Here is a 17,715-nt window from a genome sequence, read left to right as displayed (position 1 = left end):
TCTCCATAGTCTTCTCCAACCACCACAGTTCAAAAGCATCAATTCTTCAGCACTCACCTTTCTTTATCATCCAACTCTCACATCCATACATGACTACTGGAAAAATCATAGCCTTGACTAGATGGACCTTTGTTGGTAAAGATGTCTCTGTTTTTTAATATGCTGTCTAGGTTGGTCATAACTTTTCTTCCAAGGAGTAAGCATCTTTTTAATTTCATGGCTGCAGTCACCATCTGCAGTGATTTTAGAGCCCCCCAAAATAAAGTCTGCCACTATTTTCACCGTTTCCCCATCTATTTGCCATGAAGTGATAGGACCAGATGCAATGATCTTAATTTTCTGAATGTTGAGCTTTAAGCCAACTTTTTCACTCTCTTCTTTCATTTTCATCAAGAGGCTCTTTAGTTCTTCTTCGCTTTCTGCCATAAGGGTAGTGTCATCTGCATATCTGAGGTTATTGGTATTTCTCCCAGCAATCTTGATTCCAGCTTGTGCTTCTTCCAGCCCAGCATTTCTCACTATGTACTCTACATATAAGTTAAATAAACAGGGTGACAATATACAGCTTTGACGTTCTCCTTTTCCTATTTGGAACCAGCCTGTTGTTCCATGTCCAGTTCTAACTGTTGCTTCCTGACCTCCATACAGATTTCTCGAGAAGCAGGTCAGGTGGTCTGGTATTCCCATCTCTTTTAGAATTTTCCAGTTTATTGTGATCCACACAGTCAAAGGCTTTGGCATAGACAATAAAGCAGAAATAGATGTTTTCCTGGAACTCTCTTGCTTTTTTGATGATCCAGCAGACGTTGGCAATTTGATCTCTGGTTCCTTTGCCTTTTCTAAATCCACCTTGAACATCTGGAAGTTCACGGTTCACGTATTGCTGAAGCCTGGCTTGGAGAATTTTGAGCATTACTTTCCTAGCATGTGAGATGAGTGCAATGTGCGTGAGTTTGAGCATTCTTTGGCATTGCCTTTCTTTGGAATTGGAATGAAAACTGCCCTTTTCCAGTCCTATGGCCACTGCTGAGTTTTCCAAACTTGCTGGCATATTGAGTGCAGCACTTTCACAGCATCATCTTTCAGGATTTGAAATAGCTCAACTAGAATTCCATCACCTCCACTAGCTTTGTTCATAGTGATGCTTTCTAAGGCCCACTTGACTTCACATTCCAGGATGTCTGGCTCTAGGTGAGTGATCCCACCATCGTGATTATCTGGATCATGATGGTCTTTTTTGTATAGTTGTTCTGTGTATTCCTGCCACCCCTCTTAATATCTTCTGCTTCTGTTAGGTCCCTACCATTTCTGTCCTTTATCGAGCCCATTTTCTTGAAAAGATACCTAGTCTTTCCCATTCTAAGCCCTCATATAAGCTTTTACTAGTTTTAACTAGCAAGTTCTAGTCTGACCCTTTTTGACAAATTTGACTCTTCTTTTAGTTTTGTTTTAATGTTTATTCTTCTGAACTTATTCATGTGCATGAGTAAATAGGGACAGATAGATATAGATAAGGCCATAGAGATATTAGAATGCAATTATTTTATTATTATCTAAGCCTGCTCTTCTAGCACAAAGGAAGGGCCAAAAAAAGTTTATTATGAGAATCTTCTATATGTAGTTAATCCTACCTTCTTTCTCATTTATTCAGTAGACCAATTTGTGATAGCAGAAGTTTAGCTTTGGCCCTAGTTTAGAAATAGGTTAGGTTTTCAGAGTTCTTTTGTCAGTTGTTTATTACTAGAAATGATGTTTAAATAGTGGTAGTTTTCTAGTCAAGATGATCAAATATTTTAGCACATAACACTATTGAATCAATGAACTAAAGCTAGTCCTAATTTCAGGTCCTGGATAAAAGAAATCATCTGGTTACTTTTCAGAGAGAGAAAGAAGAGAAAACTGTTTTCTTTGATCAGACCTTTAGCTAGCCTTGGGCAGAGTGTATTTGACCACATTCCAGCTTCTTTTTGGAAGAACACTCACTTAGTGCTCAATCCTTAAGAGTAGATGTGTTTAACTTGGCTTGAAGAAAACATCCTGATAATGGAATGCCTCCTACTAGAGAGTTGAAGGAGGTGAGATAAGAGAACCAAATGAGCCAGGGACATAGCACACTGTCTCAGGGTGGGGTACTAGTTGGGGCAGGTCAGGTTACTCCATGACGAAGTTCACTGGTGAATAAGGAAGAGAGAACCTACCCTGTAGTAACATGTAAGATAAGCAGCAGAATTCTCACAAGCTCTGAATTATATACTCAGGTATCAAGTTAACCCATTGTGAACAAATAAAGCAACGGTAGGTGGCAGTCACATTATAGAAAGATTTCAGTGATCCTAGACTGCCAGTATTATGAGCCCTGTTATTAATAAACGGAAGCCTCTCTATCCTTTCTTATCTCAGAGGAGTCTTATCTTAGTTCACCAACTACTTCTTTTACCATAATAAGTTTTTTTAGTTTCTTCAGTATACAAGATGTTTACTATAGATATTAGGTGATAGGTCTCGTGCAGGAGATTTACGAGAGAGTGTAAAAGATATATATATATACACATATATGTTGATATTTTTAAGGTAGTTGATAACAGACATTACAGAATTCTAGGTAGTGCAGCAAAGTGAATTGGAAATTTTTCTGTCTTACTTCACGACACTTAATCTGTTATATGATCCTTTTCCAACCCAAATGTTTGTTGAAATGGTTTGTAATATAAGTTGTTAGATTTCTAGAATCTTGTCAGATAGCTCCATAACTAATAAGGACCCAGTTCCTTATCCAAATGAATAGACTTTTTCTTATGAAGGTTAAATCTTGTTATTGTTGTTTTGCTTTGTTTAGATTCTGGTCATCCGTCTTGCAGAATTTTGTACAGGGGACTTGAGCCATGAGACCATAATACAAAAGTTAACTGGAGCTTATGATAGCAGATAAACAGGGAGTCCAGGACAGATTTTCCTAATCCATTTTTGCCCTTTCTATTATGCCGGCTGCCCCAGGAAATCTACTGTCAGTTGTCACTTTGGCATTTTTCTTCTTTCCTTCTCTTTTCAACTCACTTCTGTAGCTTCAGTTACCCCCTGAGAGTTTTACCCCCTAATAGATTTACATGGGAATTTGCATTTGGCCAGTTGAACTGCCATCATACTGACATCACTCGCCAAGATCTGAAAGTTAAATTTTATCCTTTTCCACAAATGTACAGTGACATGTTCTGTCAGTACAAGAACATACACAGGAGGAGAGCTGATACATTTTATATGGGAACCACCATTTTAGATTCCACTTTTTTTCCCTTGGTTATATACAAGAGACCAAAAAATAATCAGTTATCTCCAATTTTGAGTGTCTGGTATTCAAAATTCAAGTTTGTTAAAGATTAAATTGCTTAGGAGATACAGTTTTTTTTACTCATAGTTTATATTTAGCTAGCTTCAGGTAGTAAGTAAGTAAGTCACTCAGTCGTGTCCGACTCTTTGTGACCCCGTGGACTGCAGCCCACCAGGCTCCTCAGTCCATGGGATTCTCCAGGCAAGAATACTGGAGTGGGTTGCCATTTCCTTCTCCAGGGGATCGTCCCGACCCAGGGATCCAACCTGGGTCTCCCGCGGTGGAGGCAGACGCTTTAACCTCTGAGCCAATTCTTAAACGGAAGTACACAATCCAATAGGATATCTGCCACAAATCCAGTGCCAGTGTGTACTCAGAAACTTTAGGCAATGAGGATTTCATTGTAGCACTCTAATGTCCTCTTATTGCCTTGAAATCTTTTCAGCTGACCTTCTTCTATTATTTAGTGTATTTCTACATTAATGTACTTTATTACATACCAGTAACTGCATTTATTGAAGCCATTGTTTCTCTTTATGGGAAATGCTGATCTTAGTAAATTTTAACTGTGGGTAGGGAGATATTCTTTAATAAATAACTGAAAGACTTTTTCATAGTTCAGTGCTGGTCCTGTTATCTGTTATGTCTAGAGTATTTTATAAATAGTAACTAAATTATGGGGTCTGGAAAATCATCTCTTCAAGAAATTTCACAAAGTGTGCTACATGGTAGCTTATTATAAGTACGTTAAAGTGACTGGCTTTATCTCAAGTGGCTTACTATGTTAAAGAAGAATTTAATATATTCAGCTTTACTGGTGAAACACCAAACAAGTTCTGACACCTCTGACAAGATGATTAAAGTTGGGAATGTTATTCTTTTGACAGCATCAACAAAGAGAGCATCGTCGATGTGGAAGGCGTTGTGAGAACAGTGAATCAGAAAATTGGAAGCTGTACACAACAAGATGTAGAGTTACATGTTCAAAAGGTAATTTTTTTCAAAATATAAAATTGTGTCCAGAAATAGATTTGAATAGTTCTTAAAACTGTTGACATCAACTCTTTAATTAGAGTTGATATAAAATAATGAGATTTATAAATTGATTATTGACTCAACTAGTTTCTGTTATATAACAAACCACCTCAATACTTAGCGACTTAAAACAACAAACATTTATTATTTGTTCATGGTTCTGTGCAGCAAGGGAATTAGGGTCAGCATCTGGGATGCATGATCTGTACCATGTGATATATCAACTGGGCTCACTGATGTTCCTGGGACATCTCTCCCTGTGAAGCAAGCTAGCCCAGGCTTGTTGACATGGTACATCTACCATAGCCATGTACAGGAAAGTATAAAACACATCTGAAAAGCTTTATTCACTATCAAGAACCTATTCTGCTGTCAGCTTCTTTGAATGAAGATTGATTCATTATACTAACTGTTATAAACATTGTATTGCCTTATAATCATTGTATTTCTGGTATTTTACAGTATAGAGAAGACAAAAGAGATAATACTGTATCGGGCTTAGATTCCAGCAATAACTTTTTCACATAAGATTTATCCCACATTTATTTTCTTAGACATACAAACTAAAAATGTTATGTGAATTCACATATATTTAGTATTTTTGAAATAACCCTGCAATCTTGAACCTACAGTCTCAGATCCAGACCTAGTTTGTATCCACAATATTCTTCATTGAATTTCTCTTTTGGAATAGTCCTTTCCCACTCTAACCCATGTGTATGCGTGTGTGTGTGTGTGTGTACATGTCAGGTAGATGGACAAAAACAGATGGATGCAGAAAGATTCATCCATACATGCTAATTTGGGAGTAGTGGTTGTATTTAATTGAAATTTATTGTCATGAAACTCTTTAAGACTTAGAAAATCTTCTATTTTTTACTGTCCTAACTTGCCAAATTACTTGTTCTCTTTTTGTACATCTTATTTCAAACTAACCGCACCAGGAAGTCTATAACCTAATATAGGCAAACTGATCTAAAGGTATGCTGACCAGGGAGGGAAAAAAAAAACCCTATCTTCCAAGTAACATCTTTTTCAATACTTGAATAAATAAGATATTAGTGACTAGAGCAAGTAAATGTATTTCTAAAATATTTTAATTACCTAGGATCCAATTCAACCTTAATAAACGTTAAAATAAAGCCTAAAGTGCTTGCAGACAAATTTTGCCTTAAGAAAAATAATTATAAAGTATCTCACAAAGCATAAAACACTGTATACTAAATAGAATTTTATAATAAGCAATGACTCTTATCATTTATTTATCCATCCCGCAGTTACTGAGTAGTACCAAGCACTATGTGAAGTTCTGGGAATGAAAGTGGTCACAACCTAAAGAAGGAGATTTTTCTACTAGTTAGAAAAATGAAAGAGGTAGCTGTCCAGATCTCCAGCTTTGCATTGGAGATGAAGTTTCTATTAACTAATCAAAAGGAAGCACAAAAACTTGGGTATAGGGGATAGCAACAAATAGTTCTATTTTACTATGATTAGGACTGGAGTATCCTTCTGATACTTTTTCTTGAAGTGTCTGAGCTGAATGCTAAATGTGATTTTACCAACTGGAAGAATATAATTTCCTTTCTGTAATTAACTAAGTAAAGTCTGTTTTCCTCTTGTGCTTTAGCAGATTATCCAGGAATAGTTGGGGAAAACTAATAGGGTAACATGCATTTAAGTGGCTGAAAAACCCAGTCTCCTTTATGACCTAACTGCTTTTTAGCACTAAAATGTGCATTTTTAGTTTGAATAAATATTGAGGGATTTTAACACCATAAAAAAACACCTTCTCCAGCAGCTCCCAACCAGGAGAGCAGCAGGAAGCGAGATATACTTGATACACTTGATGAAAGAAGGCAGTGAAGGTATATTTAGAAAATGAATGAGGAAAGGAAGGAGCAGTGCAGCGAAGTTGAGCTGACTTTGGTCCTGGTAGTGGAAATGGCCAGATTCTGTTAACAGTTACGATAACTTATTTGTTAATGGCGCCTTCATACGATCAAAGTGTCTTCTTATTTTTTATTCCATTTGATTCTTAACACCAACCTCATTTTACAGAAGAATATTGAAGCTCTAGCTAAGGTGATTTGCCTGTGACAAGTTTCTTGTGACAAAAAGGCCTTAAGCCAGACCCCTCAACTCCAGTTATTACTTGTTTATGATACTGGTGGGCACCTTAGAGTTTACAAAGTCTTCATACATATGTTATCTCATTTGACTATTCCAGCAACACAGGGATGTAGACAAGAAATAACTATTAACCCCATCTTATAGGTGTAGAAATATGTGCCATCTTGTTTGATTTTAGCAAGTAGTTTCAGTTATGTATGCAAACAATGTTTCTCATGTTAAGTCAACTGTAGATTCTTTTAAGCAAAAGATAACAGGTTTTGTGTGCTTCTTGATATTTTTGGTAATCTCTCACTTTCAGATTTATGTGATCAGTTCAGCTGAACCCCGCCTGCCCCTGCAGCTGGACGATGCTGTTCGGCCTGAAGTGGAAGGAGAAGAGGTGAAAACTATACTTTTGAAATAATGTGCTTCCTCTGTATATTTAGTTTACAAAGCATTGAAAACGTGATGTCCTGCTTTTATAAGAAGGGTACCTATGAATTGATTTGAGCTTCATTTTCATTAAAAACTACTCTTACATTAAAAGTTCTCAAAGTTTTTGCTCTCAGGATTCCTTTACATTTTTAAAAATAACTGACCCCACAAGCTTTTATTTTTATAGGTATGTCTACCACCATTTACAGTGTTAGATACAATTTAGAAATTAAAACAAAATTTTTAATATTTATGACCTTATTAAAAATAATATAATTATATTATGTGTCTGTATTCCTAAATAAATCATAAAAACAATAACATGAAATTTTTTTTTAATGTCAAGAGTAACATTGTGTTACGTGTCTATATTCTTGGTAATATCTGGCTCAATACACAACGATTAGATTTTCATATCTGCCTCAGCATTCAGTCTGTTGTGTCTGCACACATCATTAAGCCTTTGGAAAACTTCTAAATATAGTCAGGAAAAAATGGGTGTTTGAAGATATTATTGTGAAAGATAGGTTTGACTTCACAGACTCTCTGAAAGTGTCTCACTGGTCCCCAAAACATCCTTTGAGAACCACTGTTCTTTGTCAGCTTTTATTTGTTCCTTCCATTTTCAACTAGCAGGTAAACTCCAGGGATCAGTGATTGTGACAGTGTTAATTATTCTGATATCCCAGTAATGAGTCAAAGTTTTGGGTGTGGGAGGTGGATAAAAAGCATTTTGCTTAATTCATTCTCATTTCTCTTCTTTCAAGCTCTCTTTCTCTTAGTAACTTCTCTCTGGCCTCACTTGTTTCTAGGATCTTTGATTAGGGGGTATAATGTGAACACACATGAATATACCTATTCTCATTTAAAACTTAACATGACTTTTACAAATGTTGTTTGTGTCCTTAAAAAAAGTTAATAAAATCTGGTTTATTTTTTTTTTTTTTTTTAGGAAGGAAGAGCTACTGTTAACCAGGATACGAGATTAGACAACAGAGTCATTGATCTTAGGGTATGCCTCATTTGTTTATTTGTGACATGATTGTGCTAAAGTTAAGGTGGGCAAGAATACCATACCTGACTCAGGCTTATAGAAGTGATTGGCATTTGCCTATATGTAATATGATAATACAAGAAGTAATTTACCTGACCCTTCCCCTAAAAAGAATTGTAGGCAACAAGGACAGTCAAGTAATAGTTCACAGGATACTGACTTGCTTCATTTTAAAATGACAAGGGAGTGTGAAGCTAATAAATGGGCTTACTTCCAGATAGTACCTGTTTCAGACAAGATAGTCAGCAAGAAAAAACATAATTTTCACTACTAATTGTGAAAGAAGTTCTGTGCACATTTTAGAATGATCAGGTAGAGGTTAGCAGTTAATACCTCAATCCTTTGAATTTGATTTGAGCACAGAGTTCATAATAAAGAAGCAGTTGGCTCTGGTGGTGTATATAGTAATCCCATACATAGGTCTTCTGTTTCCCTTTCTGGTTTGGTTGCAAGTGAAAGAGTTCAGTGGTTTCATCATCATAGTAAAACCAGTGTCATCTCTCTTTCTTAATATTTTGACCACATCTTCTTCCTCTTACTTAAATAATCTACCTAAAGCTTAAATGCTTTGTCACCTTAAGAGTTCTTTCTAACTTGTCTGCCCTTATTGTACACTCATTTTTTTCCCTGATTATTTGCTTTTTGCCTGCTTTTTACCTTTTCCATTTTCATTAACAGTATACAGAAAAGGTTAGCAGTAATCAAAAGTTCTCTTAATACTGCCTAGAAACCTCAGGTTTTTCATAATTTTGGCCACAATAGTTAGACATCCTACTGTATTGGCTATCTGTTCACAGGGGTTATTGGTTGTGCCTCTAGCATTTGGCCTGAAAAGTATTTTTCTTTGATTGGAAATAAAAGAGCAAAATTGTAATTCTCCTTCTAGAATATGAAAAATTCTAAAATATATTCCTATACTGATTGTCATGCACCTAACTTTTCTCTCATATAATGAATTCTTTTCTCTATGAAGTTTCCAGGCATGTGGCCTGATTAGAAAGTACACTGTCTCAGTTAATGTGTCAGATTGATTTAATTAGATTTTATAATTGTCTTATAGACATCAACTAGTCAGGCAATCTTCCGTCTCCAGTCTGGCATCTGCCATCTCTTCCGAGAAACTTTAACTAACAAGGGTTTTGTGGAGATCCAAACTCCTAAAATTATCTCAGGTATGCTTTATTTCTCTTAATTTTTTTAAAATAAATTGGTTTCCCCAGAGTTGCTTCATATTAGATTTTTTATGGGGGATTTTTTTTTCATTTGTTTTGTTTTTTAAGAATCCCAAATGTTCCTTAAGGTTTATTGCTATAAGACTGTTTTGAAGACTATGCTATATAGCAGCAATCAGATATCACTAACACTAGTAATACTAAATTCCCTATTTCAGGAGTCATTACATGATAATGATTATAAAGTAAGGCAGTAACACATAAAGCAAGATTTTTTTTGTTAATATAAGGTACATCAGAAACTACTTTCCTGATGTAGATTTCTTTCTAATTGGTATTACAATTTTGTTTTTTTATAAACTGCAATGTCAAGTTACTAGATACAGATACTACAGATGGAAAAACCTCATTAATTCTTATTCTTAATGAGAAGCTTATCTTAATCATTTTTAATCATTTAACTTTTTTTAGTTACTTAAATAACAAAATGTTATGAATGGATTTTAATTATGTTTAAAATTTGAACATTGCATTATTGATAATTAGGAAATTATTAAGAATATATCTTTTCTCCCATTTAAATAAATTTTTTATAACTTGAGAGTAGCTTTAATAGATTTAAAATTGATGTAGAAAGAGAGCATATATAGCCAAAGAAGTAAAATGGAGGTGTAGCCAAAGAAGTAAGTCTATCCTAATGTAAACTGTTTAGAATCAGATATATGACATATTAAGATGATGGTTTCTCTGCAATTCTTGATTTTCTAGTTGTTTCTTTTAGTGAAATACTTGAACCAAACGTATAAACTGTTTTTACTAGAAGTTTGCATTGATAAGTTTACAATTACTTGTAATAACTTAAATGTTTACATTTCAGCTGCCAGTGAAGGAGGAGCCAATGTATTTACTGTGTCATATTTTAAAAATAATGCATATCTGGCTCAGTCTCCACAGCTGTACAAGCAAATGTGTATTTGTGCTGATTTTGAGAAGGTTTTCTGTATTGGGCCAGGTAAGGTTTTTGGCAGTTATGGTTTTCTCAAAATTCATTAATTGTACCATAGTAATGGTTTTAGAAACACATATTACATGCAGACATTTTGAAAGCTTAAATCTTTTTATATGCTGACTACATAAACACTAGACTTTGAGGTAAAAAATGACAATGTACTTAGGTAGCCCTTCCAAATAATAAATTTTCTTGTCTTTGATAGCCCCTTTACTACTCTTGGAAGTTTACAAATGTGCTACCAGTTTTATTCCAAAGCTGTTCTATTTTACTGTTACTATTTGTACTGTTCTTAGTATTGTTAATATGCTAAACCCCATTAGAAATTAGTACAAATGTATGATATTTAGTAGGTTATATTAAGTTTTTAAGATATAGTTGCTACAAGTCCAGTATGCACACATAATCATGTGACAGATTCTTTTACGAGACTAATTATAAGCAAAAACTAGCTTTACTTCATTCTTTGAAACTCACCAAATTATTTTATATATGTAAGTTTTTGATGGCTTAATAAAAATTAAATACCTGCTAATAGAAAAACTGGCAAGATCATTAAGTTTTTTAGTTTTCTGAATCTATTAAACAATTATATGTTGAACACCTGCTGCATGTATACAGCCTTGCTCTGGGTTCTGTGTACATAAAAGAATCAACCAGCACTTCTCAAATGTTAATGTGCACATGAGTCACCTGGGGACCTTGTTAAAATGCAGATTCTGACCAGTAGGTCGGGGGTGAGGCTTAAGATTCTGCAGTTCTCACATGTTCCCAGGTACTGCTGATGCTGCTGATCTGCAGACAGACCATGCTTTGTGAAAGGAAAATCATTCTCCCTGCTTTCAAGACAGAATAAGACATGTATACATATAGCAGTCACAGGGAGTAATCAACTGATTTTCACAGCAGATAATCAGATTGTGCTGTGCAGTCAGCAGATTGGTGTTAATTATATAGTATAGAGAGTGTAAAAAGGGGAAAAGATGGAATTTGCTAGAGTCACAATGAGAGAGAGTTCATACTGAAGTGGGCTCTAAGGACAGAGTAGGAGATACAGACAATGGGGATTGGCGTTCTAGTCAGAGGAGGCGAGATGAGTAAAGAGCATGGGAGGAAATAAAAAATAAGACTAGTTAGTGTTAAGAAAGGGGAAATACAGGATAGGACTAAATTATGAAAGTTTTAAACATTTTGTCATTTTGTCTTACTACGGTAGTCATTTGGGAACCATTGTAAGTTACTGAGCAAGGATGAGTTATAGAATATATCAATCTTGCAGTGGTAACGAAAAATGGAGCAGAGTAGAGTCAGGAAGACTGGAGAGGAGGAAAGTGCAGTGAGGATAATAGCAACTGGACTGAGGTAATGGCTGGAGTGTGTAATGTTACTTCATCTGTACAGATTTCATTTAGCTTGAGTCAAGTTTTAATAAAATTGAGAAGTCACTATATTGAATCTGTTTTAATTATTGAGAAGGCACTTCAGAATCTTGCATTCCCTTGGGATTCTCATGAGTCTCATTTATTAATTTACATTTGTTACCGCTTTTACTACTATAGGAATTTGTAATGAATTTGCCATCCATGAGAATGCTGAGACAGATGACTTATCAAAGATTTTTTTCCAACCCTATAATGATAATGAAATAGTGCCATTGGAGTACTAGTAAATAGAATTTTTGTATTTAAATCCTAATTTATCCAAAATTTAAAACACCATTTACTGTGCTGTGTAATATATGCCAAGTATGTATTTACATACTATGTAAATACCATTTACCATTTTCTTTTATTAATGTTACAGTATTCAGAGCTGAAGACTCTAATACACACAGACATCTGACTGAATTTGTTGGCTTAGATATTGAAATGGCTTTTAATTACCATTACCATGAAGTTGTGGAAGAAATTGCCGACACTTTAGTGCAGATATTCAAAGGACTTCAGAAAAGGTAAAAATATATATATTTTATGACCTTAGATGAATATAATTTTTAAAGCAATTTAAGTTCTTCAAAATGAAGCAGTTCTTAAAACATGTAAACTAAGTTTTTATTGAAAAAAAATATATATATGAAGATTTGCCAATTAGATTATCAGTTAATTAGTGGGAAAATCCACACTCAAAAGAGTACTTCTGAATCTAAGTCAATTAGGGCTGCAGCCAGTTAACCTAGCTAGCTAATCTACCAGATTATAAACAGCCTAACTATATTTGTTTTTTCCTCAATGTTTTACATCCTGAATTTCTCAGATATAGAGCCTGTGTTACCTTTATAGCAGTTTATTATTTGAGAGGTAGTATGAGGTAGTAGGACTTCCCAGGAGCCTCAGTGGTAAAGAATCTGCCTGCCAGTGCAGAAGACTCTGGAGACACAGGTTCAGTTCCTGGGTGGAGAAGATCCCCTGGAAGAGGAAATGGCAACCCACTCCAGTATTCTTGCCTGGAGAATCCCATGGACAGAGGAACCTGCCAGACTACAAGTCCTTGGGGTTTGCAAAGAGCTGGACATGACTGAGCAAGAGAGCACAGGGAGGGAACAGTATTTCAGAGCTTCAACTCAGCTAAGTCCAGGTAGCCTGAGATCGAATCTCGTTTGCTATATATATCTTTTGTGGGCATTTTGGAAGTTATATAACTCTGTGCCTCAGTTTCCTCTGCTGTTACAAGTGAAGATAATATTATTACTTATCTCAAAGTTAAAGAGTCCCTTTAGTCTTTCAGTTTCTAATCTTTACTGAATATATGTAAGTTAAGCCTATGTTCAGTTCAGTTCAGTTCAGTTCAGTTGCTCAGTCATGTCCGACTCTGTGACCCCATGAATCGCAGCACGCCAGGCCTCCCTGTCCATCACGAACTCCCAGAATTCACTCAGATTCACGTCCATCGAGTCAGTGATGCCATCCAGCCATCTCATCCTCTGTCGTCCCCTTCTCCTCCTGCCCCCAATCGCTCCCAGCATCGAAGTCTTTTCCAATGAGTCAACTCTTCGCATGAGGTGGCCAAAGTACTGGAGTTTCAGCTTCAGCATCATTCCTTCCAAAGAAATCCCAGGGCTTATCTCCTTCAGAATGGACTGGTTGGATCTCCTTGCAGTCCAAGGGACTCTCAAGAGTCTTCTCCAACACCACAGTTCAAAAGCTTATGTTGGGACTGTTTAATTTTTCGATCAATTTATATTTACAGTGAGTGCTCAGTAGAAATTAGAAACTGGTATACTGAAGGGACTTTCAGCTTATTTGGGCCTGGTGAATTGATACATTTATAGAAATTATTAGGCATGTTCTGGGTGTTCAGAAAATTGAATTATGTAAAATGTTCACTTTCTGTACAACCTTTAAACTGGCAAATAGTTTCTGCCTTAAAAGGGCATTAGAAATTGTTTTATGATAATGTTTAAAATAGAGAAAATAAGAAAAGAAGATGGAAAGCACGTTAACTAGGATCAAGAGTGTCTTTTTTTCTCTTTTCTTTTCTCCATACTTTTGAGAGTATTCCAAGTATTAAGTTGCGTATGACAGATTTATCTAGTGCTTTGATAACTGATGAAGGATTATATTTAAAATTTCTATTTGAAGATCACTGATTTTTTTTCCTCATGACATTTGTTTTCTTTCTGATTTTACAAGCAATACATGTTTATTGCAGACAGCTAGAAATAAAAGCATAAAATAAAAATTAACAATCCCCCATAATCCCACCCCCCAAAGAATAACCATCATTAATATCTTGATACCTTTTTTTAATAGAGGTATAATTGACCTATCCACTATGTTAGTTCCAATGCACAACATAGTGATTCCATATTTCTGCAATATAATTGACTGTATTTCTCATGCTGTACCTTTTATCCCCATGACTTTTTTTTTTTTTGTAACTGGGAATGGCTTTTTCTTAATCCTCCTTACCTATTTCACTCATCACCCAAGCCCTCTCTACTCCAGTAACTACTAGTTTGTTCTCCGTAATTCTGTGTCAGTTGCTGTTTTGTTATGTTTGTTAATTTGTTTTGTTTTGTTAGATTCCACTTACAAGTAAAACGATATGGTATTTGTCTTTCTCTGTCAGACTTATTTCACTTCATGTAATACCCTCTCAGTTCAGTTCAGTTCAGTCGCTCAGTTGTGTCCGACTCCTTGCAACCCCATGAATCGCAGCACGCCAGGCCTCCCTGTCCATCACCAACTCCCGGAGTTCACTCAGACCCGCGTCCATCAAGTCAGTGATGCCATCCAGCCATCTCATCCTCCGTCGTCCCCTTCCTCTCCTGCCCCCAATCCCTCCCAGCATCAAAGTCTTTTCCAATGAGTCAACTCTTTGCATGAGGTGGCCAAAGTACTGGAGCTTCAGCTTTAGCATCATTCCTTCCAAAGAAATCCCAGGGTTGATCTCCTTCAGAATGGACTGGTTGGATCTCCTTGCAGTCCAAGGGACTCTCAAGAGTCTTCTCCAACTCCCCAGTTCAAAAGCATCAATTCTTCAGCACTCAGCCTTCTTCACAGTCCAACTCTCACATCCATACATGACCACTGGAAAAACCATAGCCTTGACTAGACAGACCTTTGTTGGCAAAGTAATGTCTCTGCTTTTGAATACGCTGTCTAGGTTGGTCATAACTTAATACCCTCTACATTCATCTATATTGTCACAGATGACAAGATTTCATTCTTTTATGGCTAAGTAATATTCCAGTGTGTGTCCGTGTTGTTGTTTAGTTGCTCAGTTGTGTCCAACTGTTTGAGACCCCATGGACTATAGCCCTCCAGGCTCCTCTGTCCATAGGATTTTCCAGGCAAGTATACAGGAATGGGTTGCCATCTCCCTCTCCAGTGTGTCTGTATATATGTGTGTATGTGTATATACACACTACATCTTCTTTATTCATCTATCAGTGGACATTTAGGTTGCTTATATATCTTGATTGTTGAAATCATAATGCTGAAATGAACTTAGGGATAAATATAAATATATTTTCAAATTAGTTTCTTTTTTTAATTTCTTCAAAAAATATCCAGAAGTGGAACTGATAAATTGTATCTATTTCTAATTTTTTGAGGATATCTATACTGTTTTCCATGGTGATTAATTACAACAGTACACAAGATATGTTCTCGCTATACCTTTGTTGAGAGTTTTTATCATAAATGGCCATTGAATTTTGTCAAAAAGTTCTTTGTTGAGATGATAATATGATTTTTATTCCTGAGTTTGTTAATGTGGTGGATCACATTGATTAATTTGTGGGTGTTGAACCATCTTTGCATTCCTGGGATAGATCCCAGTTGATCATGAAGTATGATCCTTTAAATATATTATTGATTACAGTTTGCTAATTTTTAAGGATTTTTGCATATCATTTCCTTTTTGTCTGGTTTTCGTATCAGTGTGATGCTGGTTTTATAGAATGAGTTCAGAAGCATTTCTTCCTCTGGAACTTTTTTGAATAGGATGAGAAGTATACCTGTTAATTCTTTAAATGTTGGTAGAATTCACCTCTGAAGCCACCTGGTCTTGGACTTTTGTTTGTTGGGAGTATGTTTTTTTATTACTAATTTAACATCATTCCTGGAGAAGGAAATGGCAACCCACTCCAGTACCCTTGCCTGGAAAATCCGATGGACGGAGAAGCCTGGTAGGCTACAGTCCATGGAGACGCAAAGAGTCAGACACGATTGAGCGACTTCACTTCACTTCACTTCAACATCATTACTATTAATTGTTCTATTCACATTTTCTGTTTCTTCCTGATTCCATCTTAGGAGATTTCACATTTCTAGGAGTTTGTCCATTTCTTCTAGGTTGTTCAGTTTATTGGCATATATGTATTCATAATAATCTCTTATGACCCTTTATATTTCTGTGGTGTCAGTTGTAACTTCTTTTTCATTTCTGATGCTACAGATTTGGATTCTCTTTTTTTCTAGTCTATTTTATTTCTTTTTACTCTGATCATTATTACTTTTTTCCTTTGAGTAACATTGGGCTTTGCTTGTTTCTTTCCCATTCCTTTAAGTCAGGTTAGGTTGTTTGAGACTTTTCTTATTTCCTGAGGTAGGCTTTTATCACTGTAAATGTCCCTCTTAGAACTGTTTTTGCTGCATCCTGCAGACTTTGGATTGATGTGTTTGTTTTCATTTGTCTCTTGGTATTTTTTTATTTCTTCTTTGATATTTTCTGTAACAATATGGTTGTTTAGAACCATATTGTTTAGCCTCTATGTGTTAGTGGTTTTTGCTGGGGTTTTTTGTTTGCTTTTCACCTTGTAGTTAATTTCTAGTCTCTTTTGGTGTGGTCAGAAAAGATCCAGGATAGGATATTAATTTTACTGAGGCTTGTCTTGTGGCCTACTGTGTGATCTATCTTGGAGAATGTTCTGTGTGTACTTGAAAATAATGTGCATCCTGCTGCTTTTGGATGGAATGGTCTGTGTGTGTGTGTATGTCTATTAAGTTCATTTCATCTAATGTGTTTTCGAGGCCAGTGTTTCCTTATTGATTTTCTGTCTGGGTGATCTATCTGACTATGGATGTAAGTGGGGAGTTAAAAGTCTTCTACTGTTTTGTGTTATTCTTCCCTTATATTTGTTAATATTTGCTTTTATTATTTAGGTGCTCCTATGTTGGATATATTTATAGTTGTTAGATCTTCTCGTTGGATTGATCCCTTTATTGTTATATAATGTCCTTCTCATTTCCATTTGCATGGAATGTTTGTTTTCCATCCTCTTACTTTTGGTTGGAGTGTGTCTTTAGATCTGAGATGAGTCTTTTGCAGACAACATATGTATGGACCTTGTTTGTTTTATCCATTCAGCCACTCTGTGTCATTTGGAGCATTTAGTCCATTTACATGTGGTATGTTCTTATTGCTATTTTGTAAATTGCCTTCAGGTTTTTTAATTTATTTTTTGTTTCTCCTTTTTTCTTCTTATGACTTGATGATTATCTTTAGTGTTAATATAAATTCCTTTCTCTTTTGTGTGTGTATCTATTATAGATTTTTGGCCTATGGTTACCATGAGGTTTATATATAGCAACCTATATATGTAGGTTCAGCTTGAGTGATTTCCACCACTTGGTCTTCCAGTATACTAATCTGTTCCTCTGTATCATCTAATCTCCTTAGGGGAGTATCATCTAATCTACTTATGGGAGTTCCCTTGTATGTAACCAGTTACTTTTCCCCTTGCTGCTTTTAATATTCTCTGTCTTTAATTTTTGCCTAATTACAGTGTGATAAGGAAGCTACAGGGCTTCCCCAGTAGCTCAGCTGGTAAAGAATCCGCCTGCAATGTAGGAGACCCCAGTTTGATTCCTGAGTTGAAAAGATCCCCTGGAGAAGGCTACCCACTCCAGTATTCTTGGGCTTCACTGGTAGCTCAGACAGTAAAGAATCTGCCTCTAATGCAGGAGACCTGGATTGGGAAGATCCCCTGGAGGAGGGCATGGCAACCCACTCCAGTATTCTTGCCTGGAGAATCGCCATGGACAGGGGAGCCTGGCAGGCTACAGTCCATGGAGTTGCAAAGAGTCAGACATGACTGAGTGACCTAGCACACACGTGAACTTGTGGA

At 35.9% G+C, this 17,715-nt stretch overlaps 1 protein-coding gene across 1 annotated transcript in view; it reads left to right on the top strand.

The window, feature by feature from the left end:
• DARS1 (aspartyl-tRNA synthetase 1) overlaps positions 1-17,715 on the top strand; it is a 67,573-nt gene that overhangs the window by 35,289 nt on the left and 14,569 nt on the right. The window contains exons 5-10 of the mRNA XM_040228519.1: positions 4,213-4,315; positions 6,792-6,872; positions 7,860-7,919; positions 9,022-9,133; positions 10,011-10,145; positions 11,946-12,093. Of these exons, the coding sequence (XP_040084453.1) occupies positions 4,213-4,315; positions 6,792-6,872; positions 7,860-7,919; positions 9,022-9,133; positions 10,011-10,145; positions 11,946-12,093 (639 nt within the window). The remainder of the gene's footprint in view (positions 1-4,212; positions 4,316-6,791; positions 6,873-7,859; positions 7,920-9,021; positions 9,134-10,010; positions 10,146-11,945; positions 12,094-17,715) is intronic.

Source organism: Oryx dammah, unplaced genomic scaffold (assembly GCF_014754425.2).
Source record: "Oryx dammah isolate SB20612 unplaced genomic scaffold, SCBI_Odam_1.1 HiC_scaffold_27, whole genome shotgun sequence".
NCBI lineage: Eukaryota > Metazoa > Chordata > Mammalia > Artiodactyla > Bovidae > Oryx > Oryx dammah.
This window is presented reverse-complemented; position numbering and strand designations above follow the sequence as displayed.